Source organism: Festucalex cinctus, chromosome 8 (genome assembly GCF_051991245.1).
Source record: "Festucalex cinctus isolate MCC-2025b chromosome 8, RoL_Fcin_1.0, whole genome shotgun sequence".
In the NCBI taxonomy this organism is placed as follows: Eukaryota; Metazoa; Chordata; class Actinopteri; order Syngnathiformes; family Syngnathidae; genus Festucalex; species Festucalex cinctus.
The window spans coordinates 14,848,504-14,864,649 of NC_135418.1; the positions used below are offsets into that span (position 1 = coordinate 14,848,504).

Genomic DNA, 16,146 nt, shown 5'->3' on the forward strand with positions numbered 1-16,146 from the left:
CAAAACACATTTGATTTTATGAAAAACTGAACTTTTATTTCTTTGAAACGGTGATACAAAACACACTTGAAGTTTAAGGCATATATTGCACAAACTATTGAGCTCATGGAAATATATATATATATAAAAAATGAAAAAAAAAACAGGTGTGACATCATCCTTCCCTCAGTCAAAGGTTTAAGGCACAGAAGCCCGTCATACTGCTAACGGTCAGTAACATCGTGACGATTTTTTGAATGGGTTTGGCAGTGAAGAAATGACAATCTTTTGAGATAAATATGTCATTATACCAAACAAAAAACAATGCTTTGACCTTGAAAATATTTACATACAAAAAAAAAAAAAAAAGTTTTTCCAACTGGAATGTCAAGCATCTAAAACATACAAAACATTTGCTATCTAAAACCTTTTCATCTAATTATTTCAACCAATCATCTCCGGAACCACAAGCCACATAATTGTAAAAAAATAAAAATAAAATAAAAATAGTACTTTAATACTTAGTTCTCTACAAAAGACCTAATCATGACTTGTGTAAAATGAGGTATACATGAACTTCCATTGACAACATGAACAAAACCTGCAAAGAACTGACAGTAATGAGATTCAATGTGAACAAACAGCTAGAAGGAACTGGATAGGCATAATAAAAACACAAAAATAAAAAAAATAAGTCACCCATCTCTTTGCACATCCAACGCACGTAATGGTACAAACTGGCCATGGTTGAACGACTCTGGTAAACAGGAACCTGACAATTGTGCTACAGTATCTCTATGATGTCGACATTCAGCCGCACAAATATATTGCAGTTACAGTACTCTAAATACAGTTTCATGGAAACTACGATTTCATGAATGAAAGCACAGATGAAGAAAAGGGGGGAATCATACGACTTCATAAACATTAGTACGTTATGACATTCAACTTTGGCCAAATATTGAGATAAGGTCTCACAAGTAGATCAGACTTGTGTCAACTGCCTCAGACAAAAAGGTGCCGAGTGTCAGCATGATGTCATCCAGCTGCTACACTTGACACCATCATCGACTTCAGTAACACCCAACGTGAGCGTGCTTTCATTCTTCAAGTCCCTCAACGAACGACAATACTGTTGAATGGACAACAACTCATCACACAAGAAAATCCTTTGGCTATAAAACAACTGTGGAACAAGTCATAAACGATACAGCATTACTGAAGAAACTCCAGTTGACCCCCATGACGAAAACAAGCCAATCAGGATTATTGAATTGTAAAAATGAAGACTATGTTAGTGTAACCAAGTAAAAACACATGTAACGCGTTTGAACATCTTTTATACATTCGAGAAAGATTGCTACTGAAGGCCTCGCTAACCACACTCTAATATTCATGTGCACTGAATGGAATGCTAAGAGTGTCGCGAACAGCAGCTGCTTGATTCTACAGCACTTAAAGAGGAACTCAACACAAAAATTCACTTCACAATAAATTGTGTGAACCCCCACTAGTCTAAAAAATACATTCTGATTAATATTGCCTTTGTGGAACATGACTTAAGGAGCACATTTGACCTGTTTTCATCAATTTCAGAAGGCAGCCATTTTGACACTTGTCAGTCTCAGTTGACGTCACAGTTGCTCAGTTAACGACCAATCATGGCTCACAAGTTCTCTGAAGCTGATTGGTTGTTACCTGAGCAACTGCGATGTCACTTTCAGTTGACAGCAAGTGCTGCTGTACCCATATTCCACAAACACAATAGTAATCAGAATACAGTTAAGTCTAGTTGGGTAGCATAGAACATTATTGTAGTGAATATTTTTGAGTTGACTTCCCCTCTTTAAAACATAAAAAAAAAGATAAAGTTGCTTGAATCAGCAGCTCTTTAAAATAAAATCGTACATCCAAAATAAAAGTCCACTATTTTGCAGGCATCAATTGATTGAGGAGTGGTGATCAAATTCACTCTCTCTTTTTTTTGTTTTGTTTTAAACAGTATTTCCACCCCAACAAAATGTAAGCACCCACGTTTCCACTCACTGTGTGCAGGCCGTGTGTTGCGGGCCCCACACTGTGCCGGTAATGGGGGCCTGCCTGGCATCGGCGCGGACCACGCTCCACACGCCGGGCGCCACTGGCGAGTTCCTCTGCGAGCCTCCCCCGCCTCCCTCGCCGGCTGTGGTGAGGTGCGGGGAGAGGCCCAGGAGAGGCGCCTGCACCGTTGACCTGGACGCTTTGAGAAGTTGAGATGGAGCCTGGCCAGAAGTGGCGACCGGGGAGGAGCGAAGGGGAGGTGACGCCGGCGACGGGACGGCGAAGGGGAAAAGGTGCGATTTGTGGAAGGGCAGGTAAAGCGAGGCTGCGAACGAGGCGACGCTCGGAGTGGGGGCCGCTGGAGCGAGAGCGATGGCTGCTGGTGAGGCTTGGCTTGTGGCGGTGACGGAGGTAGAAGAACCTGGAGCCGGGGCCGGTACTGGAGGAGCGTTCAAGGGTGGAGCCGGAGCCGGATCGGGGCACTGCTTCTCGGGCTTTGGCACGTGGGCTGGGATGAGCTGTGACTGCTTGGGGTCCTTCTCCAGTGGACTCCAAATGACTTTGGTGATGGGCAAGGGGGACAACCTGGGGGCTGAGACCAGGACTGAAGCTGGCGACGACTGAGGAGTATCCGGAGCCACTGACACCGCCATAGCCTTTTCCATCAGACTCTGGACTCTGCATGGATCCAAGACCTGCTGGCTGTCTTCAGGAGGCGGCGTGGGGCCCATGTCGTTCGCGTACGGCGACTCCACCTTCTCAGTCTCTTTCGGAATATTTGGGCTTTCCTGGACCTGGTTCTCCTGCTCCGCTGCCCTCTGCAGCGCGGCGTCAACCAGAAGCCTCAGATCACTAAAATCCTGAGTGGGGATGAGCTCAGGGGGAGTCGGGGGAGGGGTGTTGAAGAGGCCGCCAGTTGGGCTGGCCGCCGCATTGGCTCCATGCTCCTCGGCCTCCTTCAGCAGCCTGTGCGTGTCGAGCCGCATCAGCGCCCGAACCGAGCCGTCCTTGGCGGAGTTGCCCTCTCCCGCGGTCAGGATGGCCGCGGCGGTGTTGCCGAGGGCGCCGAGGTCCAAGGCGGGCGTCGAGCGGATGACAGACGGGCGCTGTTGCGCGGAGCCGCTGGACGCGGGCCCCTCGGGGGAGCTGGCGCCGCCTCCGGGGGACGGGTGGCCCTCACTCTTGTTGCTTAACTTGCGGGAGACGGTGAACTTGCTGGGGTCTTTTCCGTCCTTTCGCAGCAGGTCGGGCAGGAGGCGGCGGCGTGCATTAATGAACCAGTTACAGATCTGAAAAAGAGAAGAAAGGGGTGGACATTAATATATTGTCGACTGCAGGTTTTACAGTGGGGAAAACATGATTACAATCAGTTTCACTTGCTCTTGAACATGGAATTAAACCGTGGCACACCATCATTATGCAGCCGAGAGTGAGGAGGCTTGAAATGTGAACAAACAAAGGCAACATTTTTGTAAAATAATTAAATGCAATTCAGTCCCCTCAAAATTGCGATGTAACATGAAAAATTCTTTTTTCAAGGTTCTCTTCATGTATTTTTTTTTAAACACAAGTTATATGGATGTTCATTGTTCAATACCACTTTTTTTTCAGATCGATACAAGTCCCTAGTGTATTAAATACACAATATTGCAATTATAAGTCACAACGTCCCCTGACTCCCATCACTGTTGAGCAATTTTTAGAATACATGGGGCTACTCATGTTGTCCTTGGGCCTAACTAGCACCCAAAGCATTTTTTAGGACAATGCAGCACATTAAATCAGAGGGAAAAAAAAAAAAAAAAAAAAAAAAAAAAAAAAAAAAGACATCTGTGTTCGCAGTTTCCTGTTATTAATTGGACGCAATTAATTTAAAAAAGGCAGGAAGTTTACTTAAATCTGCAAGCAGTAGGGCTGGGTATTGCCAACAACCTCACGATACAACACGACACGTATCACGATGCAGGGGTCACCATGCAATGGGGTATATGCCACGGAAGAGGCGGGACGTGATCTTGCACATCAGTTTATTTCCGGTCCGGGGCACAAAGTCGGAAGCACAAGTATTTTTGACGCAGCCCACACGTCGCAAACCGAACCGGAAACAAACTGTTGTGCAAAAAAACAGTCCCGCCTCTTCCGTGGCATATACCCCATTCGTGATACATACATATCCCAATACAAGGCGATACATATCCCAATATTTTACATTAATTTACTTGCATTTTTATTACAACAGTCATATGTATACCTAGATGATATGTTTATTATGCTGGAGGCCAGAAATGATTTTTGATAGCAGCACTTCTGGTTTACCACCAAGCGGCATGCCTGGTCTAAATGTGCAAGCACTACAGAGCAAGGAACCGCTTTCACAGACACACTGGGAAACTTTCTAAATAGGCAATGGGCCGATATGAGTAAAAATATCAAAGTATTAAAATTATAGCTCTAAAATGTGCTTATTTGAAATATTTGGGGAAATAACAGCATTTTTTCATGTAACACATTCTATTTTGTTTTTAAACAAAATATAGAAAAATTGGTACATTTAGAAACATGTACTATGTTAAGTTTATAAGTAAATTAAAACAATGAATTTTTATTAAATATTATTATTATAGATAACAGTATTATTATTATAAATATTATGTTCTTCCTCTTAATTTTTCTTAGCAAGACACAGTATCCAATCACTGCTGGGCTATTTTTAAAACAGACTTCACACGTACACTTATTTTAGTTTTAAATAAGCTCCTCCGCTCATGCGATAAGTGGACTAATTGAAGGCAATTAACTTCAGACGCTGCTTGTTAAATACAAAGCAAGTTACAAAGCCCGTGTCTCCTGCTTTTTTTTTGTAAAGAACAGTTACATTCCTATCTCGTGCACATAAATTTGCATCTGCCCGTGTAGACATGACCTTGCTCCTTTTTGTGGTCCAACCTCCTTAAAACACATGGCAATGATGAAGGTCTGTGCTCAAAATATTGAGCCACAAGGAGAAGCTGGCCAAAAAACATTCCAGTGAACCGACTACATGAGGAACGCTTGCGGCTTATGCGCGTCTTTGTGATGAGACGAGAGGAAATGAAAGAAACCTCTCGTGCTTGTTCACCGTCGTGTTTTAAACTGTACGTTTCATAGTTTGCACTCACTCTTCAACCTAATCCATGGTCAGAATTAAATTATTTGCATGCGACGGAACCACCCCCAGAAAAGCGGCTAATTCAACAAGCATGCTGCAAGATGTCGAATAACTTGAAACGGGCTTCCTACCTGCAGCACAGAGAGGTTGGTCTGGCTGGACAAACTGAGTTTCTCCTGTTCCGAGGGGTAGGCGTTGAAGCGGTGCTCGTACAGCCAGCTCCTTAGAATCTGCACCGCCTCTTTGGGCAGGTTGCCACGGCGACGGCGCTTCCCAAAGAGTCCCCTTCCTGACAGGTCGAGGGGGGAGCCGTCATCGCTGTCCGACACTGCAGAAGACTGCTCCTGCTCCATGTGACGTTCTTCTTCCACAGCTGGGAAAAGGTGGCAAGAAGTCAGCTCGGTTCAGGTCGATCGCATCCATTATATACAAATATAAGAAAACGCTCCATTAAGCTACAACTAATGCTAATGAAACTGCTTTCAATCTGGTACCAGCATCGAAACATTCATTTCATTCAAAGTGAGCTTTATTATTATTATTATTATTATTAAAGAGTTTTGGGTACCCAATAAAGGTAACCTCTTCAAAATGGAACATGCCTGATCCCATGGGGTGGGCCACAGAATGCACTAAAATGTCTCTCTCTCTCTCTCTGCGGCTGAGTGAAACCTGACCCCCAGGGCAGCGCCTGTCTTCACAAAGGAGATTGTGTGCATATCAACATCACAGTAGCTGCTGGCCCAGGAGGCCATTGACCATGCAAGGAAGAAGTAGGCTGTTTTCACCTCGTACTGAGGAAACAATACAAACTTGTTAATATGACGTGTGCTAAACCCATAGCAAACCTTTTTTTTTTTTTTTATCTGCATTGGAAAACTATTTAACCGCTTTTCAAATTGTGGTGATGTAGTAGTTAAACTAGCCTACGTGGGACACATTCAGAATTAGGAGCATTTCATTGGGCCTGCCACATTATAAAAACAAACAAAACCCTCATTGGACAACTAAAGTTCACTACTACTGGTTTGGAGTGAAACCTACAGCATGTGGGCTATATTCCAGACTTGCAAGGATTTGACCCAACCTGCCAAACATTCTGTAAACAAATAAAACCCAGGGAAGAAAGACCATAAAGATTTAATCTGCAAATGCTCAGAACTGCATCACATTTTTTCAATGAATTTTGTTTGGTTCCACTACTGATAGGTTAATAAAGAAAAAAAATGAAGTAGATATTTTGCTGTGACTGACAATTTGTGTCTCATGGAATTATTGTTGAGGCGTACGAAAGAGTGGAGTCTCGGGTTTGAATCCTGTGCTGTATTTTTTATTTTTTTGTAAACACTACAAACTACAATTTATTGAAAACAGTTTATATGCTATATAATAATAATAATAATAATAATAATGTAGTGTTTTATATTGCAGCCAACTGTCCTGCTCCTGCTAGCGTTATTTTGTCGTGAACGGTTAAAATAGGTTAATCTCCAGAGTGATTAATTCTTGGCCTGTTGTAAATTGGCAGCTATATTATGATTGATTGTAGATATTTACAAGCTTTTATGAATAACAATTTTGCACGTTCAGGTCGCGGCCTGATCACAACGTGTCGGTCATTTCATTGAGACCTGTTTAAGAAACTCCTCAAGCCATAATTCTCATCTCAAATGTCATAAATCAATTCCCAAATAAATTAAACGTAGTATAGTACTCTGGTAATGTCAATAACAGTCTATTTTCAGTGAGAAAACTAATTGAAAACATTATGAAAAATGACAGAAGTAGGTTGAAGCGAGGCAGGCTAATCACGGTTAAACCGCCGATTTACGGCAGGCCAATAATTCCTCGCAGGACTGACCAATCAGAGCACTTCACGGCAAAATAAAGCTTGTAGGAGAGTTGCCGAAAGAAAAAAAACAACAAAAAAAAGTCCAAATTCCTTCTTTGTCAGAATTCGCACGAACTGTAATCCATTTTGGCAATTTTTTTTCACCAAAAGCCCCCAAAAAGCTCCTGTTGTTGTCGACTCCTTGCGTCTCCCAGCTGTTAGCCTGATCGAGCCACATTGCCTACCAATGGTGGCACCTCATTGTCAAGAGAACTTTTTTGTTTTGTTTACAAGCGCATGCTCGTTCCATATCGGTTCGAGCACAAGTTGCGTGTATGAGTCTCTTAAGAGTTTACTACTGTCCTTACATTAAAAAAAAAAAATCTAAATAATCACTTAGTAACGTTTAAGAGTGTTTTTTTTTTAATTAGGACGACAAAAAAAAATACAAAAATCTCAGCATCGCACGACCCCGTTAGCCGAGACCAACAAGTTTTCTTTGCTAGCACGTTTTTCAAAGCCATCCACGTTTGATGGAGAGCATTTTGGACACAAAAGGAGCCAGGCGGGGAGCCCGCATGTCGTCTCGGCCAGATGGACACGATGCCTTTGGGCTAGTGGGCTGCCTCGGGAGATAACTAGCTGGTTAGCTGTCCCTTCCACAATCAAACACAAACACGCCGCATTGGCTGGCGACGCACACACTCACGCGCACAAAACACGCATTCCATGCTAAACCAACAGCAAAGACACATGTGGGTCACCGAACAGAAACATTTCGTGTTAAAATGGAACGCAAAAGCAACACTTACTTCGTTTGAATGCTTTCATTCTTTGTTGATGGCTGGCTGGAAAGCACGCAGCTGTCCAAGTTGCTGCTGTGGGGAAGCGTGCCCGCGAGACAAACGACGGTTGACACAACAGCACTTTCTTCCCACACGCTTCTTTTTCTCCCCTCCCGTCTTCCACTAAACGCGTCGCCTTTGTGCTTGTTCCGCGCGAAGGTCTATCTGCAGACGGCCAGTTCCCATCCCACTGTTTACTTGCTTCCGAGGATAAACGTTTCCTTTCGGCGTCGCTCGTTCTTTACTTGCGCGCAGCAACCACACAGCTCATTGCCGATCTTGACAGTCGCCACTGGAATGGTCCCGCCTTATCGACGGCTTTGGGCCAATCAAGACCTTCCGTTTTGCCTCTTTGACAGTTGACAACCAATCACGTCGTTCGTCTGGACAACAGCCAGGCTCTGTGTCATCCAAACTGACGGAAAGGCCATTCCATTCAAAATGTAAAACACATGAGATTGAAATGGAAGATTTGAACCGTAAAAAGACAATTTACTCATAAAAAATACAGTTTTTTTCCTGCTTTGTAGATGATACATTCAGTTTGTTGGCGGTATGACGTAACACTGAGCCAAATGTTCTTGTTATATCGCCATAATGCAACATGTTGGCGCAGACAAATGTGTGTAAAGCTGGGTTCAAGATGTTGACAATATAAAGAAAAATGAAACTGCACAGTACTGTAGAAGTTTCATTTACTTGCAACCCCCCCCCCCCCAAAAAAAAAAACAGCAATGACTGACCTTTGAGAAAGTAATTCATCATTTTATTGAACCTTATGCCTTTCCATGTATCATCTGAACAACCTTGAAATTGTATAAATAGAGCTACAGCATTGTAAACAATATCCATTTATCTAACTTATGTACAGTTTTATTGAATTAAAGAAGCAGGGATTATGCTAATAATTAAATATCAAAGTTTTCCATCCGCACAAAGAGTATCATTAGTGACAAAAGTTTTTTCTTATACGACAACAAACGCTCACACACATCCAACAGATTATTATAAGAGATCAGTTTTCTCAAAAAGTGCTTGCTTCATGAAACAAGTTTTTGCTACATCATCTCTTGTGGTGAGGCAGAGGTTCTGCCCCTCACCCCTCCACGTGCATTCATTCCCCAGTGGGACAAAACAAAGATGCTAATGAACTTGCAAGTCAGACCTTTGGAATACTGTATGTGAGTGGTTGAGGTAAACTATACAGAATATGTACTTTCTTGCTCCATTAAAGCAGATGGCATAAGGACAACATTAAATGTCAGAGAAAACTACATGATTGCTTAAATCAGAGGTGGGAAAACTTCAGTTTCCCTGAATTGATGAACATATGATACAATAATCAAATAAATGTTATATATTGTGTGCATTTGTGGGTCACCTAAAGCAATTGATTTGTTTCTAGAACTTCCTGGTGGGCTCGATCAAATACGCGCTTCCAAACCTTGGCCTAAATCAAGCCTATTTGGTGCCAATATCAAATGCTTCAACAGGAAGAACGCACCCCAAAGTGCAGTCGTTTTGGAGCTCAGATAAGCCCACTCAGGAAATAGACGTATAGGTGTGTCCGAGTGATATCAGTTGGCCAATTGTGTATTGAAATGAGACCTTGTAGAAATCCCATTCTGTCATATTATCTGTTAATATCACATTAACTCAGGCTGACAGATGTGCTATGGAGGTTTAAAAAAAATACAAATAAAAATACTGTACCCCAAACCCCAAGTTTAGATAAAGCTGTCAAAAAAGCATACAGGGAAGCTATTTGACTCTCATTGTACATACTGCCTTCACGTTCGCCCATTTATCGCACATGATTTTCCTGATGTATTTCCTCATACAACAACATAAAAAGTGACACAAATGCTCGGTACTTTATTTGCTTATTCCAAAACAATTTAAATAACTGTCAGACAACTGTTCCCTACTTGTGAGAAATCAAATCAAAAAGTCGACGACAGAGATTTCAGCTCAAACAAAAGACCTGGAGGTGATAACGATGCTATTCGCCTCAGTCAAAAGGAAAGCACATTCACCCAGGAACAGGCAATTGACACCCTGCTCATCCCCAGCAGGCAAACCCAACAGCAAACAAAGGCCAACCATCAATGGAAAGCTCTCAGCGAGTTACGGAAAGAGAGGTGCTCATTGGGACATTTCCAAATCAAAGCCTCGGGCTGCAGTTTTGGGCGGAAAGTGCTGATGATCAAGAAATTAAAATGATGATGTGATGCTGCACATTATCCAGGGGAAGTTTGTTTACCATCTGCAGAGATAAAACGGGATTGGAAGACATGTAAACAACTGTAGTTTGTTTACAGGGGGGTGTGTTGACTTGAGGATTGGCCACTGTACTTGAAGCATTAAAGTCTAATGTGTAGTTACAAGACGTGTTGATTTCAGAGTGAAGGAAGTGCAACATCTGTGTTTGTTGATGTGAATTGGATATCCCTCTATCTTGCTTGCCTTCTAGTCAGGCAAAGAAAAGTGTGGCTAAACTCAGTTTGAAGGAACACTTAAACTCTTAAAAATGCATGAGATGAATTGGAATGAGGGGAATTTATCTTTGGGTGAATTCTTGAAGAAATGATGCAAACACAACTGCTATTGGATTTGAGGCTTTAATATAAAAGAGTGCACGTAAGCTGCACAGAAATACGATGGATTTGTTTGAGCGTTAAGAAGGGGAAAAAAATTGAGATGTGAGGAATAAAAAAAAAAAAAAAAGAACTGCTGAAGACAAGTCATGTGTTGCCATAAAGAGTATTATCCTGCATACTCAGCCTGGTTTCTAAAATCCTGAAATACTTCGAGAAGAGTTGAACGATTGAATACGTTCACTGAAATTCTTACCACTGTTCTTTGACACTAAATATTTTTACAGATATATGTGCTACCCCATTCAGAATTGTCAGTTGAAAAGTATTCAGAGTCTCATCAACACTAAGTCCACCCTTTTAAAAAATCACACAAATGTGAAGTCAACAAATTAGTACAAGGAAGACGGTCGCAAGCAAGTTGGGCTTGTGTCGTGTGTGCGGTGGCCACAAGGTGGTGGTGTTGTGCGAAGCTACAAAATGGCCAGCCTGGGGAGGACGACAACAATGGAAAGCAGAAAAGCAAAAATGCTCAACTGTGTCCTCTAAATAGATCTTATAGCCAATATATAATAGTATTTTAAACAGTCTTCAAATATATTTGAGGATGTGATAGGTATATGCTTTTAACTTAATTTATTTTCATGATAAATATTACTAAAAAGTAAAGAAAGTTAATCTGCAGAGGTTTTCATTGGCAGCTTTCATAACATGTAAAATACACAAAAGTTCAATATTTATGTGTTTGTTGCCTTCAGGACCAGACGACAAACAAGTGAGTTAAAACACCCCAAGTCGACCCCCACTGCAGTCAAGGGGGGCATTTGGCCTCTCCTCCCCCCACTCTATCCTACTCTTGTCATTTGCATTGCAAAAGTGTCCCCTCTCGCTCCCCTTTTTGCAGGTAATTTTCAGTGACACTTATCTGTCCTATGATCTGACCTGACATTCCTCTCTCTGTCTCTCCCTCAAAGGCGTGTCTGTGCTTCTGGAACGTAGATTTCAATGCTGTCCGCGCTCTCGGTGGCAGAGTTCTGGCGGAAAGAGGCGGCCTTCTTCGCGGCCAACAGACGCCTGCGGACCTCTTGCCTCTGCTTCTCCGTTGCAGCCGAAGAAGAGGCGGAAGGGGAGTCGGTGCTCCTCTCACGGCCCAGTGACGGGCGTCCTTTAGCGGCTTTCCTTGACGCTGGAGTGGGCGCCTTCTCCTCGTCCTAGATTTGAGCGATGACACGTGACAGAAAAGGAGGGAGAGTGATGAGAAGAGAGACACAGAGGCAAAAACACAAACTCCTCTTCGTCTTTGGAAGCTTCTACCAGATTTGACAGACAAGACTGGGACAAAGAAGACTGATCATTTTTTATATCTGGTAGACTTAAGAGACCCACAGAAAATAAATAAAAAATAGATGATACAAGTCTAGACAATTGGCAAAAACAGGAGAGAACCAGTCAGTGACGATTGTTAGACGTAAATGGTAACATGAACTGATATGGACATGAGATTAAACCTCAAGCACAACACAACAAGACAACAAAATGCATACACACTGCAAGGCAACATTAAAGAGAGGCAAAACATATAATTTAGGAAAGGGCATTTAGAGAAATTCTGATTCTTCTGAAATATTCTTAATTGATTAATTATTTTTAATTGAATTGTAATTTTATCCTAATAACAAATCTACAGAATATTCCTACAAGCTCCACAAGCGATGGGAATCTCACTTTGATATATAGCGGACAAGGGGATTTATTTACTTAGCTGCAGGAACAAGTGTAAGTGTAATGAACACGTCATTATATGTGACGTCACTAGACTAAACATGACATCCTGATTAATATTGCATTTGTGGAATATGAGTTATGAAGCAAAATTCAGCCGTTTTTATCCATCTCAGGGGTTGGCCATTTTGCGACATGGTGTCGACTGAAGATGACATCACAGTTACTCAGGGCTCAGGCAACGACCAATCACAGCTCACCTGTTTTCTGAAATTGAGCTGTGATTTTTTTTTTTTTTTTTTTTTTGGGTTGACCTTCTCTTTTAAGGGGGGAAAAAAAGAGGCATCTATTTAGGGTGCGGTGCTTAATTATTTATGCAAAATACATATGATTAAGTGCGACACAGCGGGAAGGCCACAATATTGTATGCTTTTAATTGTCTTAGTTTAGTTCACTCTGCTCTGTAAAGTTTCCTTGGGTGTCCTGAAAGGCGCTGATAAGTACAATTTATTATTATTATTATTATTATTATTATTATTGTTATGTGAATTTTAATTGACTAATGGTCTTCCAAAAACTCTAAACCAACTGTAAAAGTAAATTATTTGTCAAGGACAGTAGTAGTAGTTAACCTGCGAAAGTGGGGGAACACTGTACTGTAGTAGTCTGTTTGAAAGCGCTATATAAATAAAGATGACTTGACTATGTTGGTATTGGCAAAGGATTGGACTTAAAATGTTTACTTCTGCTACTTTTTTTTGGACTGGAAGTACACCATTCTTTCAGTTTGGGATGATATTTATAATGGTAATGAGTTAGTATGATACTCGGTACGGTATTAGGCTGATAACCCGCCTTATTTCAAAGTATTGATACTTGCAACGGGGGCCGATAACAGTATTGGTCGCCCTCTTGTGGCCGTTTTATGATCAGGAACAAGAAATTAGAAGAACAGAAAATTGCCATTTCAGCCAATTTTAAGGAAAAATGCTATTGGGATATAGCGATCTTTTAAATTATTTGCCATTGTTGTTGTTTTTTTGGGTGGGGGGTTACGTATCAAAACTACTAGTATCGGTACTTCATATTTGTTTTGGTGACTACTCAAGAGTTGAGTACTCTCATTGGTATCAGTCTGAAATAAAGTGGTATCAACACATCCCTTATTTAGAATGAAAATTAATTTAAACTTTCTGTTTTTTTGGTACTGCGTGTCCAAAATTAACCCCCAATTGATCAATCAAATTAGTGAAATAAGTGGCGTAGGCTTAGCATGCCCATTCCTAACAAAACCACCAAATAGATACAAACGGCAACATAGACACAAGCACAAATACTTGACAGAAGGCACAAGAGTGCACCCCTTTCACCAGTACATCTCAGCCATTCTCTGCGACAACCACAACGCATGCATGCTCAAAGCAGGGCTCCAAGACACACTAAAGACTGCCCTCTTTGAGATGAAGTGCTCCATGCATGCCTAAAGGGATCTCACTGGCCCCTTTCTATTGGATCGATATCGTAAATCCCACATAGGGATGTGGAGTCAAAGAGGAGTTAAAAAAAAAAAAAACGTGGGCGAAATGGCGGTGGTGGTGGGAGGAGAGAGGCCGGTTTCGGCGGCTTTCCTACCCCAGCCAGGGCACTGGGCAGCAGGGGTGGGAAGTACCTTCCGCTCAGGGGGCGACTGGTCAGCCGCAGGCGGCGCAGGCTGCCAGTCATTGGACTTGAGATGGTAGAGCTCGTCAAACTTGAGGCTGATGTCCTCGATGGAGAGCTGCAGCAGGTCCCAGAAACCAGCCAGGTCCTGCGGTGTGGGCCGCGGATTGGCGTTCACATTCTGGCCAAAAGAGGGAGACGCAAATGGAATGAATAAAAAAATAAGGTGCGTGAAGAAGGGAGTTACATAAATAGGTCATTTGACCTAGAACGTGTAATATTCTTACAGTGTGGGAATGTTGTGTAAAACGAAAAATAGCATATTTATTTACTTGTGCTCAGATATCAGTTCACTTTCACGGTTACTCTAAATGTAAGTATTTGTGCTTTTTTTTTTTTTAATTGTTGTGTGCTGCTGCTATTTACGGAAGCGTATTGAATTCACTTGAAAAAAAAACCAAATTTTTTTGGCGAGCTTTGTTTTTTTTTTTTGAGTAATTTATTTCTGTTTTTCTGAATATTTTTTTTCTGTTTTACTGAATATTTTTTTTCTGTCATAAACAATGTTTTTCAGAATTATTATTTTTTTTGGACCTCTGAACTCCAAATGACTTGTTGCAGACCACTGACCTGCATATATGACTGGATAGCCAATAGCCCCTACACGCCAGTGTAAGTCGTTGAAGTCACAGGGCGGTCATCTTGTTACTCCCATGTCGCGAGCAGACTACTGTATAAACTATATGGTATATGTACAGATAAGACATATACAGCTCGTAGGCAGTTAGTATAAGTCCGGAGGCGGGGTGTGAGGTTTGTGCCGGGGTGGTCACTATTTTTTTTTTTTAACAAGGAAAAAAAACAAAAAAACGGAACAAAACACCCACCCCGTCTCCGGCCTTATACTAACTAACTACAATCTGCATATGTCTCATCTGTATGTATACCATATTGGGAGTAACAAGATGGCTGCCCTGTGACTTCAATGGCTTGCACTGGCATGTATGGGCTATCGGCTATCCAGTCAAATATACAGGTCAGTGGTCTGCAACAGGTCACTTGGAGTTCAGAGGTCCAAAAAAAATAAAAAATACTCTGAAAAACAGAAGTTGGTGCTCTGTTTTTTTGGAATATTTTTTTTTCTGTTTTTCTGAATATTAAACCCACCACCCCTGTTTTCTGAGTATTTTTTTCTGTTTTTCTGAATATTGTTTCCCTGATTTTCGGAATATTGTTTTATGACAGAAAAAAATATTCAGTAAAACAGAAAAAAAAATTCAGAAAAAAAAAAAAATACTCCAAAAAACAAAGCTCCCCCCAAAAGTTTTTTTTCAAGTCAATGCAATACGCTTCCGTAGCTATTCACCCCCCCCCCCCCCCCCCCCGAAAAAAAATAAAAAATCCAATTGTGGGCTAAATAAAGGCATCATGTCCTATTTCTATCTTTATTTTGTCTGTTCAAGGTAAAAAACAAAACAAAACAAAACAAAAACAGCTTTTATTTACATAATAGCCACTAGAGGGAGCCCTGTGATAGCTAACTGAAAATGGTCCCAGCATCTTTTTTTTAAATTTTTGCACACAGCTGCGTGCTTAATGTAGATTAAAGGTTTGTATGAAATGGTTAAGGTAATTATGGTTAAGATGTTCATCAAATTATGCTCATCTGGCATGCTGAGTTACATACAGTATTCCACCCATTCATTATATCTACTGTGCAGTGGTCCATGTACACTTCATATTTTGAACTGTGGAAGTGAACCCACAGAAGCACTGAGAATGGAAATGAAACCTGTACAGAAAGTCAGAAAATCTTACTTTCTTGCTGTGGTGTGATAGTTAATGCAGGATGATATAGGTTTAGGTGTATTGTATTGCAGTTGGCTTTATTTCCCATAATGCAGGACACGCCAGCCGAAAAGCATGGCTTAATGGCTTATTATAAGCTCCTTTTATTTGGCGTTGGTGGACCACCAATAACCTCGCCCACAAAGTGAAATCATTGTACAGCAAGCTGCATGAAATGACCCAAGTTTTGAATGTCACTTGGGCCCAGTAGGTTTTTTTTGTTTTTGATTACAGTATACGACTAAAATTTGATGAAAATTGAACTATTGTACATACTGGGTCCCTATTAATGTTAAATCTTGGGCCGAAATGTCTGTATATGTGTTAATCTACAAACTATAGCATCTAATTAAGTTTCCATTTGCACACTTCCTTGTGAAAATAAATTCAAACATCTTTTATGGCTAGTGATATTTCATTAGGCATTTAATGCACCCCAATGTGTCCATATAATGTTGACTGTAACGTAAGACTTCT

General features: G+C 41.4%; 2 protein-coding genes across 6 annotated transcripts in view; both read right to left on the minus strand.

Moving 5' to 3' along the window:
- Positions 1-9: 9 nt before the first annotated feature.
- On the minus strand, positions 10-8,140 carry tgif2 (TGFB-induced factor homeobox 2). The gene is made up of 3 exons (XM_077530597.1): positions 7,811-8,140; positions 5,299-5,540; positions 10-3,308 (listed from the first exon to the last, which is right to left on the minus strand). Exons 1-3 carry the CDS (start codon positions 7,827-7,829, stop codon positions 2,022-2,024), a joined length of 1,548 nt encoding a protein of 515 aa, XP_077386723.1. The 5' UTR covers positions 7,830-8,140; the 3' UTR covers positions 10-2,021.
- Positions 8,141-10,450: 2,310 nt separating this feature from the next.
- The window catches only part of dlgap4b (discs, large (Drosophila) homolog-associated protein 4b), a 99,594-nt gene continuing 93,898 nt past the window's right edge, over positions 10,451-16,146 (minus strand). For 4 of the 5 annotated variants that reach the window (XM_077529770.1, XM_077529767.1, XM_077529768.1 and 1 more), the window contains 2 exons: positions 13,832-14,002; positions 10,451-11,651 (listed from right to left, as the gene is read on the minus strand). In XM_077529770.1, coding sequence (XP_077385896.1) covers positions 11,409-11,651; positions 13,832-14,002 — 414 coding nt within the window. In that variant the 3' untranslated portion in view covers positions 10,451-11,408. Of the gene's footprint in view, positions 11,652-13,794; positions 14,003-16,146 lie in introns of all 5 variants that reach the window. The other variant, XM_077529769.1, reaches the window with a different exon arrangement.